This window comes from Sciurus carolinensis, chromosome 1 (genome assembly GCF_902686445.1).
Source record: "Sciurus carolinensis chromosome 1, mSciCar1.2, whole genome shotgun sequence".
Taxonomy (NCBI): Eukaryota; Metazoa; Chordata; class Mammalia; order Rodentia; family Sciuridae; genus Sciurus; species Sciurus carolinensis.
In genome coordinates this window covers 164,039,865-164,059,162 of record NC_062213.1, presented here as the reverse complement: position 1 = coordinate 164,059,162, position 19,298 = coordinate 164,039,865, and the positions used below count along the sequence as shown (strand labels likewise).

The 19,298-nt window shown below is 33.8% G+C and overlaps 1 protein-coding gene across 5 annotated transcripts in view; it reads left to right on the top strand.

The window, feature by feature from the left end:
* Prkaa2 (protein kinase AMP-activated catalytic subunit alpha 2) overlaps nt 1-19,298 on the top strand; it is a 56,686-nt gene that overhangs the window by 22,072 nt on the left and 15,316 nt on the right. For 4 of the 5 annotated variants that reach the window (XM_047551145.1, XM_047551152.1, XM_047551170.1 and 1 more), the window contains 5 exons: nt 2,322-2,463; nt 14,223-14,316; nt 14,864-15,008; nt 16,151-16,238; nt 18,052-18,276. In XM_047551145.1, coding sequence (XP_047407101.1) covers nt 2,322-2,463; nt 14,223-14,316; nt 14,864-15,008; nt 16,151-16,238; nt 18,052-18,276 — 694 coding nt within the window. Of the gene's footprint in view, nt 1-2,321; nt 2,464-5,251; nt 5,383-14,222; nt 14,317-14,863; nt 15,009-16,150; nt 16,239-18,051; nt 18,277-19,298 lie in introns of those variants that run through there. The other variant, XM_047551179.1, reaches the window with a different exon arrangement.

The following is a 19,298-nucleotide window of genomic DNA, read 5'->3' as shown; positions in this document are numbered from 1 at the left end:
CAGCAGAATTGGAGATTTGAAATGAGTTTTAAAGTATTCTGAATAGTGTATTAGATTCAGCTATGAGTGACAGAAATTGTCAGATTAAGAGGGCCTTAAACAAGATCCAAGAGTATTTTGATCTCCTTTTAAAAGTCTGAAGCAGGCAGTTCATGTTGTCCTGCCTGATGGAGCCCAAAGTGGGAGCTTCTCTTGCTTGTTGCTTCCTGCTGCCTGCTCTGACCTCAGGGTGCAGACTGGTGGCCTTGAGCATTGAGGTATTGGGATAGAGGAAGGGCTGAAGAAGAAGCTCCCAGGGACATTTCTGGTTACATGTTACTGGGCAAAGTGTACCCATGGCCACATCTAGTTACAAGAGGTCTTGGGTTTCGGTCTATTATCTGAGTAGCCAGGTGCTCAGGTGTAACTTGGGAAACGTGTCAGGGAACAAAAGGTGCAATAGATCCTGGGTGACAGCTAGCAGTGTGACAGAACAATTTTTTTTACCACTTACATCCTAAGTATAATGTAAGTGTAAATAGTGCAGCCTTTACCATAGTAGGCATTCATTAGAGAATTGTACACTGCATGAATGTCCCTTAGTGTGCCTGACAAAAGAGATGTTGATCAGGATATTTACTTACATAGATGATCGATTCTGGCAAGTTCGTCCATCCTTGATCTTTTTATAATGTTCTTTATTGTTTACCCATTACAAGTAAGTTATATCTGACAGTCTTCAGACAGATTAAATACCATGCAAAATTTATTTCAGTGCTTTTATTACTATTTTTTTCCAGCTAAAACTTGGAAACCTATTAAAATCTCTTTTCATGTGGCTATGATCAACACAGTTCTTGCACGTAGAAGGCAGTTAGCAGATGTCTTTTGATTGAATAAATGAATGGAAATAAATCTTTGATGAATGCAAACTTGTTGTAGTCAGCTTTTTCGCTGTTGTGACTGAGAGATCTGACCAGAACAGTTTTAGAGGAAAAAGTTTATTCAAAGGCTCATGGTTTCAGAGGTTTTAGTCTATAACTAAAGCTCCATTCCTTGGGGCTTGAGGGTAGACAGAACATCATGGCGGAAAAGTGTGGCAGAGGGAAGCAGCTCACATGATGATCAGGCAGCAGATAGACTCCACTTACCAGATAAAAATATGTGCCCCAAAGCTACACCCCCAATGCCCAGCCTTCTCCAGCCCTCCTTTCAGTTACCACTCATTTAATCCCATCAGGTGATTAATCCACTGATTGGGTTAACCCCAATCATTTCTTCTCTGAACCTTCTTGCATTGTCTTATGAGCTTTTGAGGGACACTTCACATCCAAACTATAACATTTTTATTTTCAGTTTCTTTTGATTTACATAAAGGAATATACATGGAAGACATTTTTGGTCTTATATCTGTTTTTTGTTGTTGTTTCTAGTTTTTTAGAATGTTTTTATTAGTACATTATAGTTATTTATAATAGTGGGGTTCATTTTGTCATAATCACACCTGCATGGAATATAATTTGCTCCATTTCAGTCCCCAGTACTTCCTCTTTCCCTTTCTCTGCTCTACTGATCTTCCTTTGTTTATTTGTTTTAAAATTGGTGCTTTATGGATATACATAAAGGTAAAATTCACTGTGGTTTATTCATAAATGTACATAGCATCGTTTGGTCAGTTTCAATCCACAGTTCTTTTCAGGCATATTCATTTGGCTTTCAGGTAGAAAGTGGTTATGATATTATTTTGATTTAATATGGTTAAGTACTAATTCATTTAAGGAATTATTAGGCAAAAGAGGCTAATAAAATTCAGTGTAAAGTGGGGAAATTCTTAACTCATTTGACTCTTTTAACCTTGTGTCTAAAGTAGCTTATCAGTGTTTTAACCATTTCAAGGGAAAATACCATTTCTTTTCCAATGTTCCACAGAGAAACTTTTCTTTTGAAACTTATTACAATAGTTATTTATTTTTCTATACTATAATGACATTAAGCAGGAGAAATAAGTTGTAGTGAATTCTAATATGAATAAAAACTGGTCCAAAGTTGATTATGTTTTTTATATAGGAATACAGAATTCAGTCCTTTCCACAAATGTTTAATTAATACCTCTTTATGGTACTAAGGATTACAGGGATGACTAAGGTACATTTTCTGCCCACAAGGAGTCCATACTGAAGTAGGAGAGACAAGCGAAAGTAGAGAACTTCAGTTATTTGCAGTTAAATGATATGAAAGTGGTATATGTGAGTAAAGAAATTTAGGGCAATACTGGAAGAGGAAGCATTAATAGAAATGATTATGCTGATATGACAGGTTTTGTTTTTTTCCTTTTTCTTTAGTTGGAGAACATCAATTGACAGGCCATAAAGTGGCAGTTAAAATCTTAAATAGACAGAAGATTCGCAGTTTAGATGTTGTTGGAAAAATAAAACGAGAAATTCAAAATCTAAAACTCTTCCGTCATCCTCATATTATCAAACTGTAAGTATTTTTGTACATGATACATGATGATATGAAAGAACTGTCTTGGAATAGTTTTAACTAAATTTTACAGTTAATCTTGAGTTAAACTTAGAAAAATATTAGCCTTGGAAGTTGAATCTTCAGTATTTACTTTAAAGATTATTCTGGCATTCCATACTCCTAGGTAGGTTCATTTTTCTAATTTTTTTCTTAGTCATTTTATGTTGTCTGTGTTTTTTTGTTTTTTTTTTTTTGGGACAGGTAGAGTAATTGTTAGTTTTTTCATCATAGTATATTATTTGTAAAGCTGTAAATAGTACTATAATTACTACAAAGTAAAGACTTCAGGAATACAAATGGATTTTGGGGAAATAAATTATAAACTTAAAAGATAAGTGACTTTTAAGAGAAATAAGCTAATTAATTAAATGAAAGATCATAAGATAATTCATTTAAAATTGATTATACTCATAAAATTATTCAATATTCTTTTACATTGTTTGAAGTTGCAGTTTAATATTTACTGACATGATGTAACATTCTAGACATTGAAATTTGTCTTCAATTTTTATTTTAAAGCTTGGTTACAGTTTAGAAATAAAGTAAATATTAATCTTATTGAATACATGATAATAGCCAGGGATCATACTGAGCATTTTGCATATATAATTTTATGTTATGCTCATGGTAAACCTATAAAGTAGGATTATTTTTATAGACAAAGAGATTGAGTATCTAATGAGGATCAGCTACTTGTCCAAAGTCATATTGCGAGTATTTTGCAGAGGTAGCAGTGAGTTCAGATCTGACACTGAACACTATGCAATCGATTTCTACCCTAGTCTCTCTCAAAACTGAGAGTTACATAAATCCTTTCTAAAGGAAAAATAAATTTGTGGATCTCTGGTTTTGACTTAACCATTTTTAATATACTCTTAAGAATGTAGTGTCAAAGAACCTAGGTATAGACCCATACAGGTATAGTTTTGAAATAATTATGAAACCAAAATAAAATCATAATTTAAATTCATATAAAACAACAAAATTCAAAGTATCAATAGTATGATGTTCCAAATAATGGTGTTTTATAAAATATAAATCATTGTTAATAAGTTTAATAGTTGAAATAGTAGGAAGATTTCCAATACTGTATTTATATTTTGATTTAAATAATGTTGCATTGAAAAGCTATTGATATAAGTATATATAAAGAAAGCAGTGTTAATACATCTTTAAAACTTTGTTTGCTAGTTCACTAAAATCAGACATTGTATTTTGCCTAAAGATTGTAAGTGAACAACCTTTGAATGTCACTGTTAATGGGAATGTCATTGATAACCTATGAAGTTCCATTGTTTATCTAATGATAGTGTTAGCAAATAGCTGTGTTAGATTAATGGTCCTCCAAAATGTCTTTATGTTCTCATGCTAAGGACTGTGAATATGTTAGAATATATGGCAGAATGGAATTAAGGTTGCTTATCAGCTGACCTTAAAATAGGAGATAATCCTGGATTATCTATGTGGGCCCATGCAAACTAACAGAAGCCTTAAAAGTAAAATAAGGGGTAGGAGGAGTGAGTCAAAGAAAAAGAAAAAGATTTGAACTTAACTGCAGGTCAGAGTGACTAAACTTGAGAAGGATTCAGATGACTATTGCTGGCTTTGATAATGGATGAAGGCAGCCGAGGAATGAATGCAGGTGGTCTCTAAAAGATGGGAAATGCAAAGAAATGAACAACCCATCCTTGCCAACACCTTAATTTTAATGCACCAAAGCATGTATCAGGCTTCTCATCTACAGAACTGTACGATTGATGATGTTATAAGCCATGAAATTTAAAGTATGGTAGCAGTGAAAACTAATGCAGCAGTATTGTTGAAATTATTAAATGAGTGACTGGTGCAGTTATTACTGGCATTTGGGAACATTCGTTTGGTCTTTACTGCTATACTTCTTGTTAGTAAACTATTTGCAGATTTGTATGCTCTGTGATGGGGCCAAGGCTGTGCCTTCTTACAAATAGCATGACTGTGCGATACGTCTTCAGAGCTGGCTTTGTTTGGTTAAGCATGCCATCAACTCAGTTCTCATACTGCTGCCATGAAACTTTCCTTCTTCAAGTAAGCTTTCATGTCATGTGATCATCACTTAAAATTTACTCCCTTGTAAAGACAAAAAATGAGACCACTGAAGTTGCATGACAGTATTTGATTATAAGGTTATAATCTAGGCCCAAATGCTAGATGATCCCGAAGTGTATATATAAAGGTTTTTAAAGATTATCATAAAACCAGATGTTGTGGCATGCACATGTAATTCCAGCTACTTAGGAGGCTGATGCAGGAGGATTGCAAGTTTGAGGGCAGCCTCAGCAAATTAGCAAGACCCTGTCTAAAAATAAAAAGGATTGGGGATGTAGCTCAGTGGTAGTGTGCCCCTGGGCTCAATCCCTAGTACTGGAAAGAAAAAAATATCATAAAATACAACTTATGAGCTTGGTGATTTATGTTTCTTGTCCTTTTTTTTTTTTTTTTTTAACTTTAAAATGGGATGCCACATAGTGTTATTTGGGGATTAAATGTGTTGGTAAAATGCTTAGTATTTCATGAGTATTGGCCCCAAAATAGAAATTGGCAAACTGTGAACTGAATTCAGTTCTCCAGTTTTCTTTCAGGATTCCAAGTGGTGTTTAGTAAACTGACCCAGTTCATATCTGACTTCACTCCATTTAGTAATGACTTTATTCTAGTTACTAAGTGACTTCTAAGCTAAATCTCTTTGCAACTGAATGACCACTTCCTATGAGAAAAGAAAGCTGAAATGGCTGGAGTATCATGTGCCAGAGAGTAGAGTGGGTAAAGCTATCTCCCTATGTGCCTTATGACTTGACTTCATCACTTTTGGAATGCTGATCTTGAAAGAGCCCATTTGGGGTATGTGTCCTATCTAGTTCTTGCTCTGTTCCTGAAAATACAGATCACATTTGTCAATAAGCAGTTGCAATTGTCATGGGGATATAAATTCTTGTTTTTAGTGTAATACTTATCAATGATTGTTTCTGTTTCTATAATTATTTCCAATTTTTGTTTTACTATTCTCATTCTGATTTAGCATTATTTAATAATTTACTGTTTTGTTTTTCTGAAGGAGTTATAAAACATTCTCAGAATTGGTCAGATAATATTAGGCAGAGGTAAATTTTGTGTTTAAAGCTTCTGGCTTTCAGCCTTGAGCTTAATTCATTCAGCCACATTACCTCTTTAGCTGTGGTTCTGAATTTAAAATAAAAAAGACACTCATGTATTCTTGCTACTGAACAAGGTTATTGACATAGCCTCTAATAGTGTTACTGATTTAAACAAGGAGAGAGACCTGATCCTTAAAGTGGTTTTGCTTGTTTTGTGCAGTCTTGACTAACTGCCAAGAGTAGTTTTCTTGTTTCAAAATGGACCTCTAGAATTAGCCAGAAAATTTGAACACTAAATACCAAGAGAGATGGATATTTACTGAATAATTTCTTTATTGACTCAATAAAACATTAGCCAAAAACCAGCTGGTAAAAATTAAAATGAAAAGATGGGATTTAAATGAAAATGTAGACTTTTACATGAATTAGATTTGTTGAATTGATTTTTGTCTTGTTTTTCTTTCTTCCATAGTTCTTAAGGAAATTTGATTTTAATTGATGAGTACTTTCTAATTTGGAAGAGATAATTCTGACAGCCTACTCATTTTAGTCTCTATCTCACTAAACCTATAGACAGCTTTTTAGCAGAGTTCGCTACCACCACCTTGAATACTGTACTCACTGGGTTTCCAGTATGCCAGATTTCTGGTTTTCTTTTCCCATTCTTAAAACTTTTCTCCTCGGGGCCACTCTATCATTCTGGCATTAAATACTGCAGCTAATGTGCTGGTATAGTTGTCCTATTGAACCTTCTTCAGACTATGACATTACTACGGGGGCATCATTTGCCATCTCTGCTAAAGATTCCCAAATCTATATCTCTGGCCTATTTATTTCTACTGAATTTTGAACAGTGGAATTGAACTATTTGTTGGATGTTTCCATTCTGAAATTGTCGTCATCTGAAACTTGAAATTGAACTTTTCTTTCTCTCCCAAATTTACTATTCCTTCTTTCTCCGTGTGCACACACTTGCATCTGAGAGAGAGAAAATAAAAATTATTCTTGCAGTTTTTCTAAGGACCAAAACTTAGACATGATCTTTACTCCTTTTCCCTCATTCCCTGCACATAATTAATTACTTCCTAAGTGTCTCCTGAATCTTTTCATTTTTCTCTGTTGTGTCAGATCTTGGCTCTTAAATATAATTACCTCCAGAAAACCTACCTTACACCCTAATACAGAGTTAGGCTTCATTCTCATATCTTCCAGAGCTCCCAACATTCACCTTTTCCAAATTGCAGTGTAATGTAATTGCTTCTTTTCTTTTTTTTTTGGAGTTTGAACCTTCAACCTTTTTGTTTTGTTTATGAATTCATTTTATTTGTTTTGGTTAGCTATCTATCCAAATGCATATTGGTAACAAAGCAGTACATTTTCCCTTTTTTAATAATTGTATTCATCTTGGGCTGGGAAGATAGCTCAGTTGGTAGAGTGCTTGCCTTGCAAACACAAAGCCCTGGTTTCGATCCCCAGCACCGCAAAACAAACAAACAAACAAAAAAAAAATTGTATTCATCTTATTGATTTCTTTTATTTTTTTGTGTTAACATTAGGATTCATTTTTACATAACTAGAAAGGCATGGAATATTATTTGCTCAAATTCATTCCCCAGTACTTTCCCTTTCCCTCCCCTCTTTCCCCATTTCCTTCCATCTGCTCAATTGCTCTCTCTGCTATTTCTTTCTTTCTTTCTTTTTTTTTTTTTAATTACTGTCTTGTGAATGTACATGATGGTGAGATTCACTGTGATATATTCTTATATGTACATAGGGAAGTTAGGTCAGAATCATTCTGCTGTTTTTCTCTTATCCTATCCCTTTTGCCTCCCCTTCAGCCCCCTTCATCTGGTCCTCTGGTCTTTATTCTATTTCCAGAGTGATTGCAGTCACTGATTTGCATTCCTACCAACAGTGTATATGAATATACCTTTTCTCCCCACTTCCTAGCCAGTACTTAGTATTATTTGTATTCTTGATAATTGCAATTCTGACTAGAGTGAGATGAAATCTTAATGTAGTTTTGATTTGTATTTCCCTGATTGCTAGAGATGTTGAACTTTTTTTTTTTTTCATATATTGGTTGACCAGTTGTAGTTCTTCTTTTGATAAGTTTCTGTTTAGTTCTTTTGTTCATTTATTGATTGGGTTAATTTGGGTATTTTTGATGGTAAGTTTTTTGAGTTCTTTATATATCCTGGGTATTAATGCCCTGAAGAGCAGGTGACAAAGATCTCCCATTCTGTAGGTTCTCTTTACATACTTAATTCTTTTCTCTGTTGTACAGAAGCTTTTTAATTTAATGGCATCCCATTTACTGATTTTTGGTTTTATTTATTGTGCTTTAGGGGTCTCGTTAAGGAATTTGGTTCTTAAATTGATATGTTGGTGTTAGCCTACATTTCTTTCTAGCAGTTGCAGAGTTTTTGGTCTGATTCCTAGGTTTTTGATTCACTTCTAGTTGACTTTTTTGTGCAGGATGAGAGATAATGGTCAATTTCATTCTTCAACATGTGGCTATCCAGGTTTCCCAGTACCATTTGTTTAAAAGGCTATCTTTTCTTTGACATGCTTTTGCCTCCTTTGTCTAGTATTAGATAACTGTATTTATGTGTGTCTGTCTGTGTCTTCTCTTCCATTGGTTCTCCTGTCTGTTTTGGTGCCATTTCATGCTGTTTTTGTGACTGTAGCTCTGTGGTATAATTTGAGGTCTGGTTTATGAGGCCTCCAGCAGCACTCTTTTTGCTCGGGATTGCTTTGGCTGTTCTGGGTCTCTTATTGTTCCACATGAATTTTAGGACTGTTTTTCCTTCTTTGAAGAATGTTGTTGGTATTTTGATGGGGATTGTATTGAATCTGGATATTGCTTTGAGTAGTATGGCCATTTTGACAGTGTTACTTCTGCCTATTTAAGAACATGGGAGGTTTTTCCATCTTCTAAGGTCTTCTTCAGTTACTTTCTTTAGTGTTCTGTGGTTTTCATTGTAGAGGTCCTTCACCTCCTTCATTAGATTAGTTCCCCAATTTTTTTTTTTCTTAAGTTATTATGATGGGATAGTTTTCTTAATTTCTTTTCAGCGGATTTATTGTTTGGAGTATAGGAAGGTTATTAATTTATGTAGGTTGACCATTTATCCTGCTACTTTACTAAATTTGTTTATCATCTTCTGGGTCTTATGATTGCAGAATCATGTCAACAGCCAACCAATAATTTGACCTCTTCTTTTCCTATTTGTATCCCTTTAATTTCCTTCTCTTGCCTGATTGATCTGGCTAGGGTTTCAAGGACTATATTGAATAAGAGTGGTGAGAGCAGGCAACCTTGTCTTGTTTGTTTTTACAGAAAATGCCTTCAGTTTTTCTCTATTCAGTGTGATGTTGACCTTGGGTTTGTCACATATAAACTTTACAATGTCAATGTACATTCCTTCTATCCTTAGTTTCTCTAGTATTTTAAACATGAATGGGTACTGAACTTTGACAGATGCTTTTTATGCATCTATTGAGATGATCATGTCATTCTTATCTTTATGTTTATATGATGAATTATATTTACTGATTTCTATATGTTAAACCAATCTTGTATCCCTGGAATGAAACCCACTTATTCATGGTACGCATGTCTGGGATATGAGGAAAAAACAGCAAAGGAAAATGAAAATGAATAATGATATTGGAGGAAAACCAGGAGAATCTTAAAGCCAAACAAGAAAAGTATTTCAACAAAGAGATTGTAGCTGTTCCTTTACTGCTGAATATTTAGTAAGGGGAGAACTGAGTATTGATTTATTTGATCTGGCAAGGTAGAGGTTGCTGGTATTTTTGAAAAGAACCAGTTTATTGGAATGGTAAGGGCAAAAGCCTGGCATGAATGGTTTAAGAGAGAATATGAGATGAAGAAGGGGAAATAGTTTACTAGAGACAGGATAGGAAAAAATAAGAGTGGTATCTTGAGAAGAATGTGGAATCTAAAAAGAGTTTGCTTTTTAAAATGGGAGATATTATGGAATGTTTATTTTGGCAAGGGGAATTATTAAGAGGAAGAAATTGATGCAAGAGAAAGAGGACTAATTGTAGGAATCAAGTTCTTTAGAAGGTGGGCTGTAATTTTTATAAAATTGGAGGACTTAAGACTTAGTATGACCATGGAGATAATGGCTGTGTGTGCTGGAATGAAAGATTCTAGAAATGAGGAGGTTGTTTTAGTCAGCTTTTTTATTGTTGTGAACAGAAGACCTGACAACAATTTTAGAGAAGGGAAAGTTTATTTGGCTCACAGTTTCAAAGTCTCAGTCCATAGAAAGGTTACTTTGTTGCTCTGGACCTTGAGGTGAGGCAGAGTACCAGGGCTGAAGGGTGTGAGAGAGGAAGGCAGCTCAAGACATGGCAACCAGGAGCAGGGACAAAGTGTAAACTCCCAAGGTGACCTACCTCCTCCAGCCACACCCTACCTGCCTACAGTTATCAGCAGGTAATTAATTGAAGTGTATTAATGCACTGATAGGTTAAGGCCCTCATAACTCAAGTCATTTCACTGAGACATGAACTTAGTTATTGTCTCACACATGAGATTTTGGGGGACATCTCATATCTAACAATAGAAGTCAAGGAACATAGAGGCCATCTGTGAGATAGATCTTCTATATGAATATTATTTACATCCAAAATGTTGATAACAGTAGCAGTAGGCGAAAGGCAGTAGGTCAGAATGAGTTAGCTAGAAGATTGGTTGATGACTGTAACGTGGACTGGCATCTTGTGGCACTGTAGGATGGCCTGCACTTCAGAGACAGTGGAGTTTTTGAGGGAGGAAGGTTTGAGTGAGAATTTCCTTTAGATCATAGTTTATTACTAGACTCTAAATTTAACATTTTATAAAATTTTATCAAATTTATGTGAATTAATGAAAGAAGGCTCTGATCAGCAGTGAGTGCTTATATCTCAGAGAGACATGTCTTTGGAAGTGTTTGCCACCATCTAGTCTTTCAAATTAAAGCAAATGAATCAACTGTGATCAGGTCTCTTGATGGAGGAAGTGGTTAGAAATTGTGTATTATGTAGCTATAAAGGATGAAAAATTGAGGCTGTGCATTTCTCTGTAGGACAAATCAACTGATTTCTTCTGCAAGGGAAAAAATAAATAAACAAACCCGGATGGAGGAGCAAACTACAAATTAAGAGAGACATAAGAGACTTTTTAACCCATTGAAATGTATGGATTATATTTGGGTATTAATTATTAAAAAAAAAAACATGAAAGCATTATAAGCTAATCAAGACTTCTGGCTGGATATTTAATGACATTCATGATTTTCTAAATTTATGCCTGGTAACAATATATTGCATATTGTGCATACATGTGTGCATACATGCAGACATTTCAAAAAGCTGTCCTTCAGAGATACTTGCAGTATCTATTTACAGAGAAAACAAAAGCCAAATTCATGAAAAAACACACAGTTAGTAACCCAGGCAGCTTATACTCTAGACTCTTAGAGAAATACTAATTTATTCTTTATGGTCATACATAAATATGTAAAGTACCATCAATCCAATAAAAATGGACAAATGACAGAAGAAAGCATTGCATAAAAAGAAATGCTTATGGTATTTTGTAAGTGTTGGAGACTATATAAATCTTTTCTAAAGACTTTAGCATTGCCAGATTCTCAATGGAAAACAGTTGGCATTGTGTCCTAATATTTATATATACTGTGATTTAGTTCTACTTATCAGTATATATCAAAGAGAAAATCCTGCTCTGTACAAAAAGCAAATAATAGAATTGTAGAAATAATGTAAATGCTATTTGTTGGCAGAAGATGAATAAGTAGGCTTTTAACAGAAAAGTAGGTGAATAAATACAATATAGTATGGTGGTCAAATCTGATAACTATAGCAAATAATATAGATGATCTCAGTAAAGTAAGTTGCCAAATACTACATATAGCGGGCTCCCCTTTTTTTTAAAGATAAGATCAGTTAAAAACATGAATCTGAATTGTTCATAAGCATATGGAATATATTTATGTAGAGAGAAAGGGGATATAATATTTGTACATATGTAAATAAAATTCTTTGATAGCACAAGCAAGCTGGGTGCAGTGGAACACATCTGTAATCCCAGTAATCTGGGAGACTGAAGCAGGAGGATTGCAAGTTTGAGGCCAGCCAGGCAACTTAGCTGAGAATGTCAGCAATTTAGTGAGACCCTGTCTCAAAATAAAAACAAAGGACGGGGGCTGGGGATGTTGCTCAATGGTAAAGCTTCCTTGAGCTCAATTCCCGTCACAAAAAAAAAAAAAAAAAAAAAAGAGAAATCAAGGTAAGAATGATGGGGATTTCAGGATGATGGCTTCCTTGGGTCAGGAGAAATCACCTTGCAGAGGGCAACTCTATGTGATTGGATGGCAGATATTGTCAGGGTTCTGCCTTTTAGTCTGGGTGATGAGTCTGTGTATGTTTTATTATATATCATGAATCTTCTTATTTTTTTTAGACAATAGTGCATGTTTATTCTTATAAACCAGGTATTGAAAGACAACTATTTTCAAAAGAGAATTGGTATGTTTTGTGGGGAGATAAAATTTTAAAATTTATTTACAAAAACTTGCCTGTGTTACATTAGACTTAGTCTCCATAGGTAAATTCATATAGTCTTCTTCCCCATGCCTACTCACTAGTTCATTTTGAATATTTTGCAGTATGCTCAGATTTGGTTTTCTACCTTATCTAGTTTCTTATATCCTTCCGTGTATTTTTTCAATTTGTTTTAGTTATGTATAACATAAGGATTCATTTTGACATAATTATAAGAGCATGAAATATAATTTGCTCTAATTCAGTGCCTGGTACTTCCCTTTCCCTTCCCTCATCCCTCACCTTCGTTCTTTCTGTTCTTTACTTTTAGTTCTTTTTCTTTGTATTTAGTGTCATAGGGTATACATAATGGTGAGATACACTATAGTATATTCCTATATTTACATAGGAGAGTTAGGTCAGATTCATTCCATTCTTCTTCCCTTATCTTGACCCTTCTCTTCCCCTTAGTCCTCTTCATCTAGTTCACCAGTGTTATGTTTCTTCTGTTTTGGTGGAAACACCCGCACCCCTGAGTCTGACTTATTTCATTTAGCATGATAGTCTCTGGTTCCATCCATTTACCAGCAAATGCCATAATTACATTCTTCTTTATGACTAAGTAATATTCCATTGCGTGTATATACCACATTTTCTTTAGCCATTCATCTGTTTAAGGGCACCTAGGTTGTTGCCAAAGCTTGGCTGTTGTGAATTGTGTTGCTATAAACATCAATCTGGCTGCATCCCTATAGTATGCTGATCTTAGATCTTTTGAATATATACCGAAGAGTGAGTGAGCTGGGTCATATGGTGATTCCATTCCTAGTGTTTTGAGGAATCGCCATGCTGCTTTCCCAGAGTGGTTGCACTAATTTGCAGTCCCACCAACAGTGAATGAGTGTACCTTTCCCCCTATACCCTCACCAGTACTTATTTGTATTCTTGATAATTGAAATTCTGACTGGAGTGAGATGAAATACCAATGTAGTTTTTGATTTGCATTTCTCTGATTGCTAGAGATGGTGAACATTTTTTGATATATTTGTTGACTAGTTGTAGTTCTTTTGAGAAAAGTCTGTTTAGTTCTTTTGCAAATATTGTTAATATCTGTTTCTTTATTGTTAATATCTGTTCTACTTTGAGACCCTAGAAGTACACACACACATGCATGCATGTGTGCACCCATTCATATGTATATTGAGTTTTTTATTATGGACATTTTTAAAGCATTTACAAAAGTAACGTGATGAGCTTGTGTATCTTGTCATTTGGCTTCCGCAGTAGTGTATCCTTTATCTGCTTCCTCCATACAATATTTTGAGGCAGGTTCTAAGTATTATATTTAATCTTTAAACTGTTCGGTATCAAATTTTTAATTACATTAACATAATACTATTATCACATCTGAAAAAGCAGTCAACAATCTTAACCATCAGTATTCAGGCTTTCTTGATAGTTTCATAAGTACTTTTAAAAAGTTCTTTTGAGTCTATAAACAATATAATTGGTCAGTATCTTTCTTTGATTACTTTTAATAAGTTCCCCTTTTTCTGTTTCTTGCCTGGTCATTTTATTTGTTGAGAAAAGCATGATTTATTCCTTTCTGAATTTTTCCGTTATATCTTTTCAGTATCCTTTTTTATGACAACATTTTTTCTTGTTTATGTTTAAATATATTATACATCATCTCTATTGACTATAAACAGATTTTTGCTTACCTGGAAAAATTAATGCTAAACTCACAGTTGTTGAAGAATGAAGGATTTCATATTTTATGTAAACATGAAAGGAGGCTCCGAAGAGAAGTCTGTGAGCTTCAAGAAGTAGATAGCTTTTGTAGAGCTCTTTGTTTATGATACCTATTATTTTGATAACATTATTTAATTTGCTGCCATTTAAACATATTATAAAATACTAGAATATGAAATTGTACTAAAAACATATATTAAGTCAATTTTGGTAGAAGTAACATTTTTTTATTAACTTTTTTTATTTAAAAAATAGATACCAGGTGATCAGCACTCCAACAGATTTTTTTATGGTAATGGAATATGTGTCTGGAGGTGAATTATTTGATTACATCTGTAAACATGGTCGGGTGAGTAATGTTGTATCTAGTACATTAAGCCTTCAAATTAAAGAAGAGGAAAATATTGGGAAATAACCAACCACAAAGATAGCTTCAAAATTTGAGTTGCTTTTGTAAATATGTACAACTACACATACAGAGTGTTAGACAAATTTTCTTACTTAAGTATATCTTTCAAAAATACTCATTTGGGGAAATATATTCCACTTACTTGCCAAAATAATTGCTGTGCTTTCCCAAATCTGTCATGTAAAATTGTTGCTTTAGTTATTTTCTTTTCTTAGCACTTTCACATAAATTGTTTTACTGATGATTCCCCAAAACGTTGTGCACATCTAATAGTATTAATTGAATTTTAAACCTACTGCCCTAGAGCAAAGCAAAACTTATTGAATAATACGTTGAGCTTTGACATGTTTTCAATTGACTTATTTTGTTGAGAATTCAGATTATCTAATTAGCCTGCTTAGTTTGATTTAGACTGATTATGAAACTAAAACTCATGCTGTGTAGATGTCCCAGATATTTTTAATCCAGTTTCTTTTATACTTGATAGGTTGAAGAGATGGAAGCCAGGCGACTGTTTCAGCAGATTCTGTCTGCTGTGGATTATTGTCACAGGCATATGGTTGTTCATCGAGACCTGAAACCAGAGAATGTGCTATTGGATGCACATATGAACGCCAAGATAGCTGATTTTGGTATGTAACTCCAGGCTTGCTCAGAGAAGCATAGCCACCTTGTGTCAGCACAGCATCATGTGTCAGTAACAACTCTTATTTACTAAGATCACTTCCAGCCTTGTAAATCCTGTATCAGGGAAAGCGATTAGTTGCACACTAAATTTTTCTATTCATTTAAATATACCTAAAAAAATTACAGATAACCTCCAGAAAACTAGTTAATGGAATATGTTATGGTAAATCCATTCAATCTACATTTTCTAAGAACATGATAACTCTGTTAGGGGAGTCCCAAATTCCTTTGAAAATATAATGAATTCCCATAAACAGGCACATGAAAATTTGCATACAATTTAGAAAAAAGTTTTAGCGTCCTCTGAATTAATCCATGGAGAGGTGCATGGATCTTACAGTAATATCTAACAACTTAATGAGATAATGGAAATTTTACAGGGTAATTGGCAAGGTAAAATGTGATTTTTTTTTTTTTTTTAATTTTTAAAAATTTTTTTAATGTTCCAAACACTTTTTGCAAACGTACTTGGAAACGTATGTTTTTATTTTTATTTTTATTTTTATTTTATACCTTGTCTTTAATATAAACAAGGAAACTAGTTGTACTGTTTCTCTTTCTTCTGTAAATTATGAAGCTTTTTCAGTTCAGCTAGATATTTGGTTCAATAGCTTATTTTTTCTGTATTGAATTAAAGTTTTATATACTAAAAGCTTTAGGAAAATAATCTTCTCAATGAATTGAAGACTAGTTTCAAATTACAGATTTTTTTTTTCCCCAAAGCTTTTGAAAGCATAGTTTAAAAAAGTAGTAGCCTTTATTTTGTTCCTTCAGCTATAGAAGTAGATAAATAATATTTTGATGCTTTTATTTTGGAAATGCTAATGTACTTTAGAATAACCTCATTTATGAAGTAAATCAGCATTTTTATTTAGGAAGGGTTTTAACTTCTGTCATACATGTGATATCAACTTTTTTTTTGTCATAACTAAGCACTCTGAAATGTCTCTCTCCACTCTTAACAAATGCTTTTCATTACTTCTTTTTAATTAAAATTATAATTTATAGAACATTAAACACTTAAATTTTTATATTTTTATCTATATCTAAAAAACTAGCAACAAGTAAACATTGCTTTCATTTTCAGGATTATCCAATATGATGTCAGATGGTGAATTTCTACGAACCAGTTGTGGATCTCCAAATTATGCAGCACCGGAAGTCATCTCAGGCAGGTAATAATATATCATTCTGATAGCATTTAATTATAATAGATTCTCTTCAGAAGATAAGATTTTTAACACAGTAGAAAAATTATTCATTTTGATTATTGAGAGGGATGGTTTTATTAAAAATTTTGTTTCAAGTAGATGTTGTAAATGTATTTCTAAATTTTTTTTCATTGAAACAGATGTCAGTGTAACATCTGTCTTCAGAAAAGGACAGTAAGAGTAAAAATTTGCTAAATTCAACCTAGTGTCATTCTTTATCCTTTAATAGTTTATATATTTAATAAAATCTGTAGAATATTGTTTTGTATTTTGTCTTTGGAATAATGAAATTTTGAGGGATATTATTGTTTAATGAAATTACACAAGTAGAGACCAATAATGCAGGTAATTTATTCATTGGTGCATTATAAAAATGTTTATTCAAAAAAAATGTTTATACAGATTGCAGTGGTGAAGTCAAATCTTCCTATAGTGGTCAGTATCTGATTTTAAAAATTAACAGAATTCTTTGAGAGAAAATACTGAAAAGGTATCATTGCTAGCAGCAATGACATTGTCCATTTAGACTACTCTAACAGAGTACTACCATGGACAGAGTGGCTCATAAACAACAGAAATGTATTTCTTCTGGAGACTGTGTAGTCCAAGAACAAGGAGCTGAAAGATTGTGCACCTGATGGGGCCTGTTCCTCATAGTGTAGTGTCTTTTCACTGTAAGCTCACATGGTAGAGGGAAAAGGGATCTCTCTGGGTGGTTTCTTTTTTAAGGGCAGTAATCCAGTTCATGAGTGCTTCATTCTCATGACCTAATCTCCTTCCAAAGTCTCCCCTTCCTAATACTATCACTTTGGGGGTTAGAATTTCAACTATGAATTTTGGGGGGACACAAACATTCAAAGACATTTGAAGGAGTTTGGGCAATATAGTAAATATTGTAATTGAGGGACAGCATTTTTTATAGAAACATTATATTCTTTTCATTAGAATTGTAGAGATCTATTTTGTTACTTCAGACCCAAGTTTGAATTGGTAAGATATTATCAGGGGAATTTTTATGCAGCAGAAAGCATAAAAATGAAGATGATGTCTGTTATAGACATAAGTTATCTGGAGCACAGGTAATCTTCATTTCGTGATGTAGCAAGTAATTAGAATGAAAGGTAGTAGGTACTCAAGGTAATTTGCCAGTTAATTTACATCGTACTGGTTAGGTACTTTAATATATCAAATATTGTTCAAAATAGGTGTACAAGAGATAAAAATTTGATTATATATACATTTTCTTTTTTAATAGTTCTATGGGGAAGAGCTTAGCTTATCCACCAAAGTATTGCCTTTTCAAGTTTGTTGTTATGTACTTTGATGTTTCCTTCAAACATTAAGTAGAAAATGTTAGTTTTTAATTGGTAAATTGCAATAAATGAATTCGTGTCAAATACAGAAAAGTACCAGGCTCAGTGGTAACACTTGTCTGGCATGTGTGAGTCCTGAGTTCAGTCCCCAGCACTGCAAAAATAAAAATAAAAAAGAAAAGTACCATATTCCCTTGGCAAATTTTCTTAGTAATTGGTCAAACCAATTATTCTTTCTTTATGGAGAACAACATTAAGCGTTCAGAGTAGTTGCGCACTTCATTATAGGTCTTGAAAATCAATATATACTCTGTTGGTATTACATAAATATATAAGTTAAATATATAAAAATTGAAAGGATTGGGAATGTAGTTGAAGTGGTAAAGCACTTATCTAGAATGTGTGAGGTTCAAATAAAAGAGAAAATGACACTTGCATTTCAGGTGTGTATTATCTTATTTTAGATTGTATGCAGGTCCGGAAGTTGATATCTGGAGCTGTGGTGTTATCTTGTATGCTCTTCTTTGTGGCACCCTCCCATTTGATGATGAGCACGTACCTACATTGTTTAAGAAGATCCGAGGGGGTGTGTTTTATATTCCAGAATATCTCAACCGTTCTGTTGCCACTCTCCTGATGCATATGCTGCAGGTTGACCCCCTAAAACGAGCAACTATCAAAGACATAAGGTAAGTATTCTTTTTGCTCCTGTCTGCACATGTTTTATAGTAATAGTGAAGCTAATTGAATGCTTGCTTTATAAAATTAGACTTTTACCACTTGATAAGTATTTTACTGGCCTTATTACACAAGCGTGATCATGTCACTTATCTTTCAAACATTTCATATTGCTGCCAAAACTTCTTAGTTCAAGTAGCAAAGCATACAAGACCCTTCATGAGGCTCTACTTCTCCTGAAGTCTCATTGCCTGTTTTCATGACCACAGCCCTGATACCACTGCTTGAACTTGTTGAACTTGTCCTTGTTCCTCAGATAGCACTGATTCTCGGCCTTTGTGTCCCTGTTTATGTTATGCTTTTTGTCTTGATGGCTTTTGATAGCCTTCTGTTCACTCTCTCGGGTTCTGTGTACATGCCACCTCCCTTGTGAAATCAAATCACTCCTGATTCTTCCAGGCAGTGTTAGGAGTTCCCATCTCTGTGATGGCAGTCTTTGTTTGGAGCTTTATTATTTCATTCTCATACCATATCTGGTTAATGTCTTTCTCCTCTCTTAAATTATGACTACATTAGGGTAGAGGGTGTCTTACTCATCTTTCTATATACATTGGTGCCTGGCCTGGAAATATATGTTCAGAAAATACCTGAGGAAATTTCAAAAGGAAAAAACAGAGAGAGGTTTATGTATTTTACATATAATTGAGCATAAATTTTTTGCTAAGTTTTTGAATCCAGTAGCCATTAGTGGCTTTACTGTGAAGGATACATGAGAAAGTTTGGACGGTGCAGTTGCTGGTGCTGCCTGTGAATATGACCTTTACCTAGTACAGGCGCTAGGGTAAGCAAGTGCATTCTGCAGATTACTTATCCTGTCTTTTTTGGAGGTTTTTTCTTATTATAAAAGATTTCATCAGTGTTTGTTTACAAACACATTTTTTTTTTTTTACATCTTTCTAAAACCCTTCCCCTTTCTTTCTATACTGAACTCAGTATTTTTGGACCCATGACCCTGGAATATTTAAAGGATGGC